The following is an 18,572-nucleotide window of genomic DNA, read 5'->3' as shown; positions in this document are numbered from 1 at the left end:
CCATTGGCTATGGGGGCGGTGCCTGCAGGCAGAGGCAGCACGTGGAGCTAGGAGCAGAAGGGGGGGAGTTCCTGTTCCTCTTCCGAAGAGCCCCCCTTGTAAACACCGCCCCGCACCCCAGTCCCCAGCCCTGAGCCCTCCCTCCTCACCCCAACTCACAAGATATTTATATGCCAGATGCGCTAAAGATTCATATGTCCCTTCTTGCTTCAGTCACCACTCCGGAGGACATGTGTTCATGCTGATGATGGGTTCTGCTTGATAATGATCCAAAGCAGAGCGGACTGATGCACGTTCACGTTCATTATCTGAGTCAGATGCCACCAGCAGAAGGTTGATTTTCTTTTTTGGTGGTTCGGGTTCTGTAGTTTCCACATCGGAGTATTGCTCTTTTAAGATTTCTGAAAGCATGCTCCACACCTCGTCCCTCTCAGATTTTGTACGACACTTCAGATTCTTAAACCTTGGGTCGAGTGCTGTAGCTATTTTTAGAAATCTCACATTGGTACCTTCTTTGCGTTTTGTCAAATCTGCAGTGAAAGTATTCTTAAAACGAACAACATGTGCTGGGTCATCATCTGAGACTGCTGTAACATGAAATATTGTGGCACAATGCGGGTAAAACAGAGCAGGAGACATACAATTCTCCCCCAAGGCATTTAGTCACAAATTTAATTAACTCAGTGTTTTTTTAACGAGTGTCATCAGCATGGAAGCATGTCCTCTAGAATGGTGGACGAAGCGTGAAGGGGCATACAAATGTTTAGTATATCTGACACGTAAATACCTTGCAATGCTGGCTACAAAAGTGCCATGCGAAAGCCTGTTCTCACTTTCAGGTGCCATTGTAAACAAGAAGCGGGCTGCATTATCTCCTACAAATGTAAACAAACTTGCTTTTCTGGGTGACTGGCTGTACAAGAAGTAGGACTGAGCGGACTTGTAGTTTTACATTGTTTTATTTTTGAATGCAGTTATTTTTTGTACATAATTCTACATTTGTAAGTTCAACTTTCACGACAAAGAGATTGCACTACAGTACTTGTATTAGGTAAATTGAAAAATACTATTTCTTTTGTTTTTTACAAGTGCAAATATTTGTAATAAAAATAATATAAAGTGAGCACTGTACACTTTGTATTCTGTGTTGTAATTGAAATCAATATATTTGAAAATGTAGAAATCATCCAAAAATATTTAAATAATGGTATTCTATTATTAACAGCCCTAAAATATTATTTTATTAAATAACTCACAGATTGGGGTTATTGTTGTAGTCCACACACTTTCCTCTGTGATTACTTTGTTTTGGGCTCAGATTTTCAAAGGAAAATCCCAGCCTTTATATTCAGTGCATATTTTCCCCGGAGTTGTGTGGGAGATTCACCATTATCGCTTACATTTCACACTGCATCTCATTGTTCCATTGTTGTGTGTGTGCTGTATTGATTCACTTTTTTTCAGGTGAATATATGCCAACATTTCTTTGCTGAATAGTGCTGACATACGTTAGGTTGGTAAACATGCAGTTTACAAAAGAGTTACTGTTCAGAAATTCATTGTAATGACATTTTTAGGCCTGTATATTTATTTGAATTTCTGGGCCTTCATTTTCAGTCATCCGCAGATGTCTGTTCTGATGTTTTTAAAGCCAGCAGTCTACTTCCCTCCCTAGTAAAATCTGTAGGACCATTTTGTACAAGTTCCATGTTTCTGGTGTCTGCGCACTAATTCTGGTCCAGTACAGCCATCACAGATAGATAAATTAATGCTCTTTATTGGTGCTACAGCAATAAAAGACTCAACATCCTATGCCACAACATCCTGACCTGATCTGAATAGCTGTGAGAGACTGAACCCTTCTTGGATAGTTTCCTTAACTCCCATGGGAGTTCGGAGTGTTCACTACTTTGCAAGAAGCATTCAGATTCTGAGAGGATGAGTCCCTAAATAAAAAGAAAAGGAGTACTTGTGGCACCTTAGAGACTAACAAATAGACACTTTTGGAACCTGAAAATGTGGTGTACAATATATGTTGTTCCTTATACAACACTGTAACTATACGGTATGCTTTCTTAATCTGATCTACCATAATGCGATCTTTGTCATTCATGAAACCTAAAGGAGGACAAAACTTTTTAAAATTGTCCAGCCAGTATTAATTTACAGTGCGGTAGTCTGCTCCAAGGTTATTGTGGTGGTTAACTTGACTTATATGCTTCATTAACACCAATGGCAAAAATTGTCTTGCCAATGTAAGTAATTATAGAATACCTAGGTTCACCTCTGAAATGAATATGAACAGTAATGTCACAACTTACAGTTTAATTCACTTTCCAATCAAACTATTTGTAATTTTTATAAGGGAACTTATTGTACTAAACAATTCTGGTTTAACTGAGGCATCTTTGAGTGAATGTTTATTAACTAATCAAAAGTGAACTTGCTATTGCCTAATCAAAAGTGTTAGTGGCTCTTTAAATCCTTTATATTTGGACAGAATCACTTTAGTCCTTTGAAATCAATTGGTTATTAGAACCTGTGGGGTACCATTGGCCATATAGGAAGGTGTGTTTGCTGCTCAACTCACTAGCAAAATGCCTCAAGGAAGATAGTGAAAATTAAAAATGATCTATTACATTGAAATAATTGTTAAAGCTGTAGGGCCAATCCTGAATTTGTTACTCAGTTAAAACTACCAATTAGTTCAGTGGAAGTTTTGCCAGAGTATAAGGACTTCAGGATTTGGCCCATAATGATTAGGCCTCGAGTCTGAATGCTTATCTGCCATCATTACATTGCATTTTCCAGTGTGAGTTGTAAAAATGTTACTGCAACAACAGCTTCTCTGTATTTTTGGAGTGTTAACTCTGTTAACCTTGTCTTTCTTTTCATTTCTTGTCAGGATCGTTTTTTCTCACCGAGAATTTGTCGTCGACTTCACGCTGCCCTGGCAGCTGTTTCCACTTCAATGTTGATTTTATCCAATCTAGTGTTTCTCGGAGGAAATCAAGTTGGGAAAATCTACTGGAACAGGATCTTTGTGGAAGGCAAGTTATTTTGACATGCTGTAGGTGATAAGGCTTTCAAATGTTTCTTTGGGATTGCAAGGCCAGATTGTCATCTCAATTCCCCTGTGAAAAGCTGAAGTAATTCTCTTGTCAGTGTAACAGAGATCAGAATCTGGCCCACTGAATCTAAATAACATAAGTGGATTGGTAGTTGTTCTCCTTCACGTAGGGTATCAGTCCTCCTCGACCATCAGGGGTTGAAGGAGATAGTTCCCCTATCCGGGTGCCAGGCTTGCCTAGAAGTGAATTGACACTAATGAACAAATAGGCAGGGCATGATCATTTGGCCAGGCTGGAAGTTTTTTTCCCCAACTTTAACATTAACATATCACATACATCAGTACAAACACTATCCAACCAAATCCAGTGCAGTGCATGCTCTCTATGAAAGGAACCCCATGAACAAAGTGAGATCAAGGCTCTGTAGCCAGCTAGTGCTACCAGACAGTCAGAGCTGAGCAGTGATAATCAGATGCCTCTGTGGTAGATCTGCCTGGCTGGGTGTCCTGCTGATATTTATAAAGGGATAATTCTTCTTGTGAGGGAAGTATCCACAGGTTCCTACACTCATAAGCTCCTCAGTGAGAGCATTTATGTCTCCTGCTTCTCTGGAACTTGTACAAAATGGCTTCTCCCTGTGCTGTTTTCTCCTGCCCTTCTTTTACCTTAGCTTAGGGCCCAGCTTAGTTCAAAGAGCCCACTTAGGAATCATCCTAACAGAATGAACGTTTTCAGGGGTTGTATGATGTTCAGTGAATGTCTCTCTATAAAGGCAACCAAAAAAGAAATTAATCCACAAAGCTTAAACTCAATCAAATTGCATGAAGATAGGTAAATTTCTTCTTTGAGATGAGTGTCCCTGTGGGTGCTCCACTCCAGGTGTTGGTGCGTCCCTGTGCCTTCACTCAGAGATTTTTACAGCAATACTCGTACCGGGCACGCACGCGCAGAGCCTGCCCCCCGGCTCTGAGTGTACCTTAATAGTACACGTGCATGACTGGTCTCCTCAGTTCCTTCTCTACCATCCCCAACCTGAGTATAAGGACTTCAGGATTTGGCCCATAATGATTAGGCCTCGAGTCTGAATGCTCAGCAGACTCGTTAGAGAATTTCTTCTCTCCCTTGTTCAACTTCTTTCCCCACTTCGTTTAGCTTACCAGTAATAGTTAGGTTCCCTTTTTCCTTTCTCTTCTCTTTTTAAAAAAAAACAAAACTTTGTTCCTGTCAGCGCAGCCTCTTCTGACATGCCTTCTCCAGGTTTTAAGCACTGCTCTAACTGTAATGATGCCATCCCTCTTTCAGTTGGCCATTCTAAATGTATTAAATGTTTGGGGGAGTCCCACCTTCCCCAAAAATGTGCCCACTGCAGCATGTTGAAATCCAGGGCACGCAAAGACAGGGAGCTGCGGCTAAAATGGCTGCTGCTGCAAAAATCTCTCGGACCAGCCTCAGACCCGGGCTCTGACTCTGCTGTACACTGCAGCCCCCCTGCTTCAAAGAGACTGAAGAAAACTTCAAAAAAACATCAGTCTCTCTCACCCGCAAAAGGTATTCGCAGGGACAAGCCTTCTCCGAGGCTTCTTCCCTCCCTGTGCTCCCCCGGATGAGTTCCTTTGATGCCCTGGATTCCTCCGGCGCCGTGTGGAAGTCACCTGCGGCTGCGGCGGTCACACTAACCTCTGGTGCCGAGGCTTCAGGCTTTCAGTTGCCTACCTCTCACATGGCACTGTTCAGCACCGCAACGGAAGCGGTGCCGACGCATACTAGCCTGCCTGACCCCCCCGCAGACTCCTCTCACTCTCCTGGCACCATCAGCCTTTGACCTAGCCAGCAGTGACAGAACACTTGGGGCACCGGTGCAGAGGAATCCCTCCTCGCAACCAATTCCTCTCGCTCAGCCCTCCCCTCACAGAGGCACTGCGGCACCGCCTTTCACACACTCAAGGGACCTCCTGGTGTCCCCTATCTTGCAGTCACCCCTACTTAACACCTGCTTCTCTCTGGACCCTCAGGCAAGGTCCACACCACTTTCCTCCAGTGATGAGGAATCTGGGCAGCAGGGAGAATTTTCACCTTATCAGATCTCCCATCCACAGACCCCAGTCAAGAGAGGTCATAGAAAAGCTGCCTCATCCTACTCCAAGGGTCCTGCCCCATGGTACGTGAACCCCTGGATGGCACCACCCATGCCCTTACCACCAGAGTGGCAATATTGGGCTCCATGGGCTCCTTATACTCAGGAGCACACTCATTATACCAAGGCAGCCAGGCGTGAGACCTGCTCAGTACCACCAGCTGATGACCCTGCCATTGACTCCAGACACCAGGCAGTCCTGTCACAACCACAAGAGCAAGCACAGCCTGCCTCTAACCCGCTAGAACCAGTTCTGCCTGATGAAGCATTTCTTCCTCCTCCCCCGACATCTTCGGACGACTTCTCAAAATTTCAAGACCTGTTTAAAAGAGCTGCCAATGACCTACGAATTACTCTGGAGGAAATTCCTGAACAGCAGCATGAGCTAACTGACATCCTGCAGCCCTCTTCTTCTTCTAGAATTACATGAAGGACTCCAGGGCAACTCTGCGGTCTCTAGGAATTCAAACTCCTATGACCAGAAGATGACAATATAGATATCAGCCTTACCAGTGACCACACTACCCCACATACAGCCAGCAATTCCATAGATCTCACGAACAACAGCAACGCCAGAGATCCAGGTACCAACGCCGCTGCCCCAACTCCTCGGCAGCGTCTCAACCCCCTCCAACCAATAAGCAAATTTGAAGCCTTGGTCGAGGGTATAGAAAACAATATTCCCACTTCAGCGCTTACACCACCTGCCCTATTTTTGGTCACCGCCTACGCCCATTCTCCCATCAATGGCGTGATATTACCATCGAAAAGTGGGCTTTGAAGGTCGTCACAGTTGGCGATTCTGTCCCTTTCGTCTCCCTGCCTCCCTCCCGCCCACCCTCCTCGTCCCTCTTCAGGGACCCCTCTCATGAGCAACTGCTCCTCAAAGAAGTACAACATCTTCGGTTTAGGGCAGTGGAAATCGTACCCGAACAACACAGAGGGAAAGTTTTCTACTCCCATTACTTCTTAACAGAAAAGAAAACTGGGGGATGGTGACCGATCCTCGACCTCAGGCAGCTAAACAAACGTATCAAAAAGCAAAAGTTCAAAATGGTTACCCTCACCACCATAATCCCAGCGCTGGAGCAGAGCAATTGGTTTTCAGCCCTCGACCTACAGGACGCCTATTTTCATGTGAATATTCACCCAGCCCACAGACATTTTCTTCGTTTTACCCTTGGTTCGACACATTTTCAATACAGAGTGTTGCCCTTCGGCCTATCGAACCCCCCTGAGTTTTTTCCAAACTTCTAGCTGTGGTTACTGCCCACCTCAGGAAACGGGGTTGTAATATTTCCTTACCTCAATGATTATCTCCTCAAAGCCTCAACACTCGACGAAGCTCTTCGATCCATGCAGCTACTGTCGCTTGCTTCCTTTCCCTTGGTCTGCAAATAAACAAAAACAAATCCACCTTATCTCCTACCCAAAAACTGGAGTTCATAGGAGTGCACCTTGATTCCCGAACGGGAATAACATCTCTCCCGCTTGATTGTTTCAACACTATAAAACTCCTGGTTACAAAACTTCGCAACAATCCCCAGGTCACTGCATGAGACTGCCTGCAAGTATTAGGCCACATGGCCTCGTGTACTTTTGTGGTCAAAAATGCACGCCTATACATGAGGTGCTTCCAAGCTTGGTTGGCCACAGTTTACAAACCAAATGTACACGCTCTAAACAAGCCTCTGTCCATACCCTTCAGAGTCAAAGACTCCCTCCGATGGTGGACAGTTCCCTCCAACCTCTGCTCAGGAGTCCCTTTTCTCCAGGACTCCACATCACTCACAATGACTACCGATGCATCCCTCATGGGATGGGGAGAGCACATGTCTCACCACATAGCCCAGGAGCTATGGTCTTCCACCGAAGCCTCCCTACACATAAATGTCCTAGAACTGGGAGCCATACACAATGCCGGCCGTCACTTCCTCCCATTTATTCAGAACCAACATGTTCGGATAATGGCAGACAACATCGCATGCTTGTTCTATGTCAACAGGCAGGGAGGGTCTTGATCTCACTTGCTTTGCACAGAAGCCATGAAGCTCTGGAACTGGTGCCTCACAAACAACATCCGGATATCAGCCGCCTATCTTCCCAGGGCCCTGAATACCACTGCGGACAAACTAAGCAGTTGTTTTCCCTGGGATCACGAATGGGAGATAAATGACACAATCATACGCAATATATTCCGTGTTTGGGACTATCCAACCCTGGACCTCTTTGCGACTGTGAAGAACAAGAAATGTCCCAAATTTTGCTCCAGAGTGGGATTGGGCAAACATTCCTTAGGAGATGCATTCCTGATCTCATGGGCTCAACACTTAATGTATGCTTTTCCCCCAATACCAGTTCTCTACAGAGTTCTGACAAAGATATGAACAGATTGTGCCACTGTAATTCTGATTGCCCCATCATGGCCCAGACAACTGTGGGTTCCATTCCTCACCAGAATGTCAATTCACTCACCGATTTCATTGCCCCTCACTCCGAAACTCCTATCGCAGCAACACGGCCGATTTCTTCACCCCAGCCTGTCCATGCTTCACCTCAAAGCTTGGTTCCTACATAGTTCTCCCAAAATGAACTAGCGTGCTCTGAGCAGGTTCAAAGAGTGCTGCTACATAGCAGAACACAATCTACTCACATCACCTATCTCAGAAAGTGGAAGTGATTCACACAATGGTGTTCAACTAAACAACTTCCTCCTACTTCTGCACCTCTTCTGCCCATACTTGACTACCTATTAGACCTTAAGCAATCTGGCCTTTCTTTCACCTCCATCAAGGTCCACTTAGCTGCTATTACAACTTTTCATGACAAGATCGACCATACCTCTGTTTTTGCTCATCCAATCGCCAAGTGTTTTCTCAATGGGCTCCAATCCCTATACCTGGACATTAAACCTCCTACCCCTCCATGGGACCTTCATTTAGTATTATCCTGCTTAACTCAACAACCATTTGAGCCCCTAGCCACTTGCTCCCTCTTATGCCTCTCCTCCCCTCTACTTCGGAGTTGGGGTAGCCTCCGTTGTAGAGAAGGAACTGAGGAGACCGGTCGCACAAGTGTACTATTAAGGTACACTCAGAGTCAGGGGCAGGCTCTGCGCGTGCGTGCCCGGTACAAGTACTGCTGTAAAAATCTCTGAGCGAAGGTGCAGGGACGCACCAACGCCTGGAGTGGAGCACCCACAGGGACACTCATCTCGAAGAACATCTGTTACTGCACAGGGTGAGTAACCTGCTCATTTTAGACTAAAATGTAGTGAAACATTGTTTGGTTTTTATTATTTTGTCAGCATTCACAAAGCAACAATGCATTGCAGCCTTGCTGTTTAGTATTTTCAAGGGAAAAGCTGAAAGTGTTCATTTACTATCTGATAAACTCTTGGTTTGTTTATTTTCTTGGTTAATGTAAATACAACTACAGAGGCAAGGAGGGTGAGGTAATGTATTTTATCGGATCACCTTCTGTTGGTGAAAGTCAAGCTTTTGAGCTACACAGAGCTCTTCTTCAGCTCGGAAGAAGAGTTCTGTGTAGCTCAAAAGCTTATTACCTCACCCACTTTGTGTCTTTAATATCCTGGGACCTACACGGCTACAACAATGCAAACAACAATGTAAGCACAGCTAAGGAAATACAACAAGAACTTTGAAAAAGGTAGAGTTTCTAGAAGTATTACTTATTGGTATATGAATATTATGAAGGTTTAGCAGTTTACACAAAGTTGTATTTTCATCTTCTGAAGCAATCATCATAACATATAATTGATTGTAGGTTGGTTTTTGTTGTTTCTTTTTGTTTATTATTAGTAAAGATTTTATCTTCTAGTCCTGTGGTTAATTATTGTGCCATTAGTTCAGGGGCGGGGTTCATCAGTACAGAACGAGATATTACAGAGGGTCTAGGTTTGGAATAACAAATTAGTGTAATCATTCAAAACTTTGTTCCATGTTAATTTAATCACATTATCTTTATTTTTAAGAAGCTGAAAACTTTGCTTAGCAGAGCTCACATGCTTCTGTTAGGAAATTCAGTGTCACATGTTTCATGTCCATATTCTGGTATCATGCACATGGCTATGAGTGTTTGCTACTACAGAGCACGTCTAAAAACTGACAAAGGTGGATAACAAACCAGAACCCGAAAGTGGTCTTAAATTTTGTTACCTTGCATTCTTTATCCATTCCCACATCTTCCTGCTACTGAACAAATGTCACGTGTTGCATCCTGCATTCTCCATTGCAAATCAAGATGAGCTATTCAGACTCTCATTGTTTAATTGTAAATAATTTAAATTGTTGTACTTATGGGAGACCTAACCATCTACAAATATTTTTAGGGTGTAGACTCTAAGAGTGAAGCAAAATAATTTAGATCCCACATGAAATCCATCCCTCAAAACGTTTAAATCAAGATTAAACAGAGCATTGTGGTATATGCTGTCAGGGTATTCTTGTGTCAGCCAAAAGGTGGACTAGGTGACCTGAAGGGTCTTTTTACTCTCTAATTTTTGTGATTAAATGTGTAAAGTGAAAGATTAAACACTGAATGTTTTTGACTTATTTGGAAAATTCCTTTTTTGTACATTTGTGTCCTGTACAATACCAGCAATGTGACGTTCACCTGTGTGGTTTTCTCTTTTGCCTTGTGGTGTTGATGAACTGTGGATGGAATGTGTTGTTGCTAGGACATTGAGAGGAGTCCAGTTTAAAATGGGAGGGGGTCCCAGTGGTCAAACAAACCTCATTTGGGATCTGTTTACAAAGGGGCTCAAGCCACCTGTCTTCCATTGTTTCCAAAGCTGTGCCCCTGCATGCAGCAGACAAAGCAGTAGTCTGGACATCAAGTTCCAGTACAAACTCAGCGTTTTTTTTTCTTATTGTTTTGTTTTGTTGTTGCTTAAGTCATCAAATTTACAGTAGTCAAGGAGTTAGACTTCAAAATCAAAATTGTTTGGTAGGCTTTCCTTTCAGATAGTAATGAATATTGCACAGCTGTCCAGGGAAGTATCCGATTTAGGAGAGCCCTAAGGGAGTGGGGATGAGGGAGTACACTTGTGTACACTGATGTGCTACTAAGACAGGCTGGATGAATCTCTAAACAGTTTTAATCAATAACTATTAGCTTTGGGTTGGAAAGAGAAAAAATGTTACATTAATTTGGGATGAAAAATGACACCAGAAGTCATCTGCACACTCTGTCACTCTTTAACCTCTACAAGAAATTCATCCCAGTTTGGAAAGCCCAAACAAGTCTTTGCACCATGTATACCATGAGGAGGGGCTGCACAGGAGAGGCTATGGAATATCTTCTTAGGCTAGGGCATCGCCACATTCCATGCAGTCTGTGGAGCAGGACTTTATAATAGGCCAGTGTGGATTTGGGGATGGGCTGGGGAGTCCATAGGTTCCATGACTGTAGTTCGTTACAACCCCTGTATAATGGTTGTGAGGGGGAGGGCGGGTAAAGAATGCTATTTTGGCCTGTGGTCTGAAATAGCAGCCGTAGAGAGGCTAGTTCTAGCCCTTCAACCTGTGCAGCAGTAGGAATGGTGAATTACCTACATCCTTCTCAGAATTTCTTGCCCAAATACCAAGTAGTCAGGCTTTGTGTATGTGCCTATATGGGCAGCGGGGAGCAGGCAGAAGGAGGCAGAGACATGAATCTGACTCCTGTTGTTTTCACGAGGTGATTGTTTGCAAAGTTATTCAAAATGTAAATGATGAACCTGAATGACTTAATAATACTATATATTTCAATGCAGATATTAAAGCTACAACTACAGGCTTTACTGAATTGTCAGGGCTGACAGGTAAAATAAATCTTGGAATGGCAAGATGTAAAAAACACCCACTGTGTGGCAATCTGTGATGATAACCTGTACTTATGGGTTTTATGCAGAACATCTAATCATGATGATCAGAATGCTACTTCAAAAAAATCTGAGTTTTGTTCTTAAATTACTTTCTAAAATAGACGAGTTAGTTTGCACGAAAGCTGCTGAACTGAAATATTCTATCCACAGAACAGGTACAGCATGAGCACTTGCAGTTCGGGCTTCCTCAGCGCTGCCCAACCAGTGGCACTTCAACCTTAAACTTGATGGAACACCAGTGATCTGTGAAGGCAGGTCACGAGCTGAGCCTATTCAACGCTGGTCTCTGTGCTGATATGCTGAAGCTGCCAAAATGGGTGATTTAGTGTCTACTGTGTTCCTGGGTGTGTGTTGTGGATGCTTGTTCTCTAGACACTGAATTGAGACTGCTACCTTAAGTTTTTGATTTTCATAGAAGTTGCATGGAAAATAAACCCATCTTTTACAGCTGTTTTGTGTGGGGAAAGCATTCCAAGCAAGACCTACAACATCCTTTTACAAAGTGACAATTTATCAGTGAAACTCGTAACTGTGTATGTGTGTGTGTGCACGTACACGTGTACAGTCAAATATTTTTGAATTGAATCCCTGAGATTTAAGGACTACTAGGCAGTAAGGCTTCAGTCCTGCAAAGAGAACCATGCATGTGGACGATCACTGAAGTCCCTGCAGCTCCCTGTGGGCAGAGGGGTCTGCCAATACATTTCTTCCCAGAATCAGGACCTAAAGTAGTACAGTTTCATTAAGAGTACACTAGAAATACTTTTTTAATGGACCCAATCCTGAAGTCCTCATTGGGCAAATTATCATTGTCTCTAATGGGAGTTTGCTGAAGTAAGCACTAATAATGGATTGAACCCAGGTCGCAGTGATTGGTGCTCTCAGCAACTCCCTGTATGGACAGGTGCCCTTATAAGTGAATAGCAAAGCTTATTTTAAAATTGCACGGGTAACAATACTGCTCCTACCTTCTTCCCCGTGCAGATGGAAGGCAAATTCAGTTCTCATCCAAATTTCTCTGATCATCAATAAGGCTACGTTTTAGTCACGGGTGTTTTTAGTAAAAGTCATGGACAGGTCATGGGCAGTAAACAACAATTCATGGCCAGTGACCTGTCCATGACTTGTACTGTATACCCCTAACTCAAACTTGGGCATTGTGGGGCAAGGGGCGGCCCAGGAGCATCACATGTGCTCTGAGGCCAGGGGTGCCACGGGTGCTCTGGGGGGCAGCCGAGGACTGCTGCTGGGGGAGGGTAGGCGAGCGGTGGCGTGTGGCCTGGGACCCTCGCTGCTGCTGGGGGCGGGGGGAGTTGGTAGTGCTGGCAGGCTCCCTACCTGGCTCTGCATGGCTCCACAGAAGCAGCGACATGTCCTTCGTCTCCTAGACAGAGGCACAACTAGGCAGCTCTGCGTGCTGCCCAGGCCCCAAGCGCCGGCTCCGCAGCTCCCATTGGCCAGGAACCACTGCCAATGGGAGCTGCAGGGGTGGTGCCTGTGGGCAGAGGCAGCGTGCAGAGCTGAACTGGCCACGCCTCTGCCTAGCCTGAGGGACATGTCACTGCTTTCGGGGAGCCCCCATCGAGGTAAACACCACCCAGAGCCGTCACCCTTTCCCATGCCACAACCCCCAGCCCTGAGCCCCCTTCCACACCCAAACTCCTGCTGGTGGGGCGGGAGGGTGCGGTGGCTCAAGACTGCCCCAGCAGTGGTTGGTGCTGCTGGCCCAGGGGCTGCCCGAGCTGTTCAGGCGGCCCCTGGGTCCAGGGCCAGCCCACAACATTTTGGCACCTGAGGCAGGGAGCTCAAATGATGCCCCCATGCCCCCTCGCTTGGGACAAAACTTTGAAAGGTTTCAATTCTACCTTCTTCCTGTTCCATTCCTCTCATGGTACTGCTCTGCTATCCACCCCAATAAAGGAGAACTAACAACTTAAAATGCCTTGTTCAAAAATTTTAACACTTAACTTTCAAACACCTGAAGAGCAAATGTAACTTTTCTAGTCTGCATAGTAAACACTGGCATTTTTATCTGTTTGAATAATCAAAGTGATGTTTTCCGTGCCTTCTTGGTTGCAAAGATTTGAACTGCTTCCTGCTGAAGGTCCACAGTCTGGGCCAGCTCATGCTCTATTGAGGTGGTTGCAAGACCAACCAGCCTCTTCTGTGTCATTGTGGAGCGTAGATGCGTTTTTATTAACTTCAGCTTGGAGAAGCTGCGTTCTCCACTGGCAACTGTCACAGGAAGTGTTAGAAGTATGCACAGAGCAACAAAAGCATTTGGAAAGAGGGAGGTCATCTTATTTGTGCACATATATTCCAGAACAGCCTTTGGAGTTGATCCTGCTAAAATGTATCTTGAAACGGCTTTCAGTTCATCACCTAAATCACTCGCATCAATAACGTGCATGTCATCATGTGTCAACACTGTCTCTAGTGCCCTGCATTGCTGGTGTAGGTCTTCTTCAGGTAAAGTGAGGAGTTTGGAATATCATACAACATCCCAAATATACTACTGTGTTGCTTGAGCTGCATGAAACGTTCTTCAACTGACTGTATTGCACAGTCTAGCACCTGGTTAAAGAATTCAACTTTGAATTGTTGTTTGAGGTCTCTTATGGGATTATCCTGTGCTTCGTAATCAAAATGTCGTCTTCTTCGGTGACTCTTGTATTCTTGAATGGGTGGGAAAATAGCTTCAGTGTGAAGTTCCTCTGCCAACTTCTGTGCACTCTTCAGAATGTTTTGAAATCCCTCATCTGACCGGTAAGACTGTAGGTATGACTTTGCTTTGTCCGGTTGTTCCATTGCTCCAGATATATCAAGGTCAACACCTTGGAGTCTCTTGCTTACAATATTTATTTCAAACAGTATGTCATGCCACAACCCTAAGCCACACAGAAATTTGAAGTTATGTATGTTTCTGGTGATTCCATTTCCCATAACAGTTCCTGTCATAGCATTATCCTCCATAATGGCAACTATGGCATCATCTATCTTCCCAATTTGGTGTTTGATAGGCTTTATTGCCTCCACTCGACTTTCCCATCGTGTAGCACTCAGTGGTTTCAGTGTCAGAGAGGATGTTCCCAGATGTTGTTTCAAAATTTGCCATTGATGAGTTGATGCAGAGAAAAATACATAGATGCTTTGAATTACATTAAAAAATTCAGCAGCCTCACTAGAAGCTGATGCTACATCACTGACCACCAAGTTCAATGAATGAGAACTGCATGGGACAAAAAAAGCTCGAGGGTTTAACTCTCGGATCCGTGTCTGCACTCCTCTGTTCTTTCCTCTCATGTTGGCACCATTATCGTAGCCCAGACCTCTCATGTCAGCTATCGCAATTCCCATATCTTCCAGCTTTTTAAGAAGCACATTTGTCATACCAGCTTCTGTAGTATCATCAATGTCAATAGATGCTATAAAATGCTCTCTGACAGTCACCATTGCAGGGACATTTTCACAAGGTTCTGTTGTTGTTACAAAATGCACCATTAAAGTCATTTGTTCCGTATGGCTGATGTCAGGTGTGCAGTCCAGAATAACAGAGTAATATCTTGCTGACTTCAGATCTGCCACAGTCTTCTGTTTGACTTTTGTTGCCAGTAACTGTCTGATCTCATTTTGAATTGTTTTTCCAAGGTAGAGGTGTGTGTACATTTCTTGGGTGGTGACTCTTCTTAGATGCTCCTGGAGTACAGCATCAAACTCAGCCATCAGCTCCACAATTTTAAGCGAGTTTCCATTTTTTGGCACATACAGCTGATCTGAAGTGCCATGCAGTGCTAGGTTTTGGGTAGCAAGCATTCTCACAATGGCAATGAGCCTTTTCAGAACATTTTGCCAGTAAAGAGACTCTGCTGCGATCTTCTCTTGATGCTGATCATCTATGGCAGCCTTTAACCTTAGTCTCATCTCAAGCTCTTTCCACCTATGGAATGATCTCTGGTGATTTCCTGCTGTCATAAATATAAAGGGAAGGGTAAACCCCTTTGAAATCCCTCCTGGCCAGGGGAAAGCTCCTCTCACCTGTAAAGGGTTAAGAAGCTAAAGGTAACCTCGCTGGCACCTGACCAAAATGACCAATGAGGAGACAAGATACTTTCAAAAGCTGGGAGGAGGGAGAGAAACAAAGGGTTTGTGTGTCTGTCTGTAGTCGTCTTGGCCAGGGACAGAACAGGAATGGAGCCTTAGAACTTTTAGTAAGTAATCTAGCTAGGTATGTGTTAGATTATGATTTCTTTAAATGGCTGAGAAAAGAATTGTGCTGAATAGAATAACTATTTCTGTCTGTGTATCTTTTTTGTAACTTAAGGTTTTGCCTAGAGGGGTTCTCTATGTTTTTGAATCTAATTACCCTGTAAGATATCTACCATCCTGATTTTACAGGGGGGATTTCTTTATTTCTATTTACTTCTATTTTTTATTAAAAGTCTTCTTGTAAAACACTGAATGCTTTTTCATTGTTCTCAGATCCAAGGGTTTGGGTCTGTGGTCACCTATGCAAATTGGTGAGGCTTTTTATCCAACATTTCCCAGGAAAGGGGGAGTGCAAGTGTTGGGAGGATTGTTCATTGTTCTTAAGATCCAAGGGTCTGGGTCTGTAGTCACCTAGGCGAATTGGTGAGGCTTTTTACCAAACCTTGTCCAGGAAGTAGGGTGCAAGGTTTTGGGAAGTATTTTGGGGGGAAGGACGCGTCCAAACAGCTCTTCCCCAGTAACCAGTATTAGTTTGGTGGTGGTAGCGGCCATTCCAAGGATAACGGGGGTAATATTTTGTACCTTGGGGAAGTTTTGACCTAAGCTGGTAAAGATAAGCTTAGGAGGTTTTTCATGCAGGTCCCCACATCTGTACCCTAGAGTTCAGAGTGGGGGAGGAACCTTGACATGGTGGCGCAGCGGTGGGATTAACCTGAAATCATTTTGAGATCCAGTTGAGATTTTTTGAACTAGAAATACAGATTTTAAAAAGGAATTTTTAGGAAGTCCAGAAGGCAGCTTTGAAACTGAAAGCAGCTTGGTTTCTCTCTGCTTTGTGGCCAAGCAGAGACAAAAGGGGATTATCTTGTGAATTGCAGGTTTCATTTGCCTGGAGGCAGGGTACTTAACTCCTGCAGGGAAATTCACAGTCTTCCAACCCAGAGGTTTGTTTTTTTTTTTCTTTTCTTCCTAAAAGTAAATAGGGGGTGTGTGCTCTACCCATTTGCCTGGAGACAAAAGTGGCAGGGTTTTTTTTAGGATTTTGATTTTTTTTTTTTGTTTTACAAGGAGCACAGGTTTGAAAAGAAATTTTTTTTTTTTCTTCGTTGGGCTGGGTAAGCAGGTTTCCAAGTAGTTGGAGGTTTTTTGCTTTAATTTGGGCCCAGAGCAGAGACAAGGGAATTGTCTTTTTCTGTAGGCTGACAATCACTATCAGAGAATAGGTATTCTATTCCAGCACAGCAAAATTTTACAGCCAAGTTTTGTTTGTTTATTTCTAAACCTCAGGTGTAAAGTTAGTTAAAAACAGAGAGGTTAGAATGACCAAATCCTCAGCTCGACTACAGCTGGAATTAGCCAAATTTCAGGCTGAGGAAAAACAAAGGGAACATGAAAGACAGATAGAACTCATGCGGCTGGAGAAGGAGGTACAGGAGGCTGCCCACAAGAGGGAAATGGAGGCAAGGAAGCATGTGGAGGAGGAGAAGGAAAAAGAGAGGAAGCATGTGGAGGAGATGGAGAGGATAAAGGCCCAGCAGAATATACCAACAAACCCTAGCAATCCTTCTCCAGGTACCACTTCCCATCCCAGAAAGTTCCCCACCTACAAGGCAGGTGATGATACTGAGGCCTTCTTAGAAAACTTCGAAAGGGCCTGCCTTGGGTACAGCATCTCTACTGACCAATACATGGTAGAGCTGAGGCCGCAGCTCAGTGGACCCTTAGCTGAGGTAGCAGCTGAAATGCCTAAAGAACACATGAACAAGTATGAACTGTTTAAATCCAAGGCGAGAGTCAGAATGGGGATAACACCCGAGCAGTCTCGTCGGAGGTTCAGAGCCCTAAGGTGGAAACCAGACATGTCATTTACCCGACATGCCTACCACATTGTGAAACATTGGGATGCCTGGATATCAGGAGCAAGTGTTGAATCTCCAGTAAATTTGCCCTTCCTAATGCAAATGGAACAATTCTTAGAGGGTGTTCCTGAGGAAATAGAAAGATACATCCTAGATGGGAAACCCAAAACTGTAATCGAGGCAGGAGAGATTGGAGCCAGATGGGTGGAGGTGGCAGAGAAGAAGAAAACTGGTCGCAGTTGGAGCGGAGACCAGAAGGGACCACCCCAGACCACACCCTATTACCGGGGGCCGCCCAAAGCCCCACCTACCTCCCAAAGAACCCTCCAGACCCCTTATCGTCCCACCACCCCGTTCTCCAGCAACCCTCCTCGTCCCAGTGACCCGTCAGCTGGACGATGTTTTAAGTGTAACGAGCTGGGGCATGTAAAGGCCAACTGCCCCAAGAACCCCAACAGATTACAGTTCATTGCACCGGAATCACACCAGAGGTCCACAGGCCCAGATACCTCCCAGATACCCTTGGAGCGGAGGGAAGCTGTGAGTGTGGGCGGGAAGAAGGTCACCGCGTGGAGGGACACCGGAGCACAAGTGTCAGCTATCCATGCTTCCTTAGTGGACCCCAATTTAATCAACCCAGAGATCCAAGTGACGATTCAACCCTTCAAGTCCAACTCTTTCAATTTGCCTACAGCCAAGTTGCCTGTCCAGTACAAGGGCTGGTCAGGAATGTGGACTTTTGCAGTCTATGATGATTATCCCATCCCCATGCTGTTGGGGGAAGACTTGGCCAATCATGTGAAGCAGGCCAAGAGGGTGGGAATGGTCACCCGCAACCAGGCTAAACAAGCCGTGAGGCCTAGCTCTGTTCCGGAAACTTCTATCAGGACCCAGTCAGAGGTGATGGACCTGGACCCCAGGCCAATGTCTGCAACAGCAGTAGTGGATCCAGTCCCAGAGACCCAGACGGAACCAGTCCCAGAACCGGAACCAGCCGAACAACCAACACCAGACCCCGTGTCAGCACTGAATCCAGTACTTGCAACCTCAACACCAGAGGGCCCCACCGAACCTGAACTGGCAGCAGCCGATAACCCTACACAAGAGGCTCAGCCGGAGCCTGAATCCCAACATAGTGCACCAGCGGAGAGCGGTTCACAGTCAACAGAAACAGCTCCATCCCCTATATCGCTTCCAGAGGGACCAAGCCTAGGTCCACAATCCCATGAGGAACTGATGTCTCCAGCATCAAGGGAACAGTTCCAGACCGAACAGGAAGCAGATGAAAGCCTCCAGAGAGCTTGGACGGCGGCACGGAGCAACCCACCGCCTCTCAGCTCTTCTAATCGATCCAGGTTTGTTGTAGAAAGAGGACTTTTATACAAGGAAACTCTTTCTGGGGGACACCAGGAAGA

At 44.9% G+C, this 18,572-nt stretch overlaps 1 protein-coding gene across 5 annotated transcripts in view; it reads left to right on the top strand.

The window, feature by feature from the left end:
• HHAT (hedgehog acyltransferase) overlaps positions 1 to 18,572 on the top strand; it is a 334,535-nt gene that overhangs the window by 218,352 nt on the left and 97,611 nt on the right. For all 5 annotated transcript variants that reach the window (XM_073338997.2, XM_073338993.2, XM_073338994.1 and 2 more), the window contains one exon: positions 2,906 to 3,050. In XM_073338997.2, the coding sequence (XP_073195098.1) occupies positions 2,906 to 3,050 (145 nt within the window). The remainder of the gene's footprint in view (positions 1 to 2,905; positions 3,051 to 18,572) is intronic.

Source organism: Lepidochelys kempii, chromosome 3, assembly GCF_965140285.1.
Source record: "Lepidochelys kempii isolate rLepKem1 chromosome 3, rLepKem1.hap1, whole genome shotgun sequence".
In the NCBI taxonomy this organism is placed as follows: Eukaryota; Metazoa; Chordata; order Testudines; family Cheloniidae; genus Lepidochelys; species Lepidochelys kempii.
The sequence above is the reverse complement of the archived record's forward strand: the minus strand, read 5'-3'. Positions and strand labels throughout refer to the sequence as shown.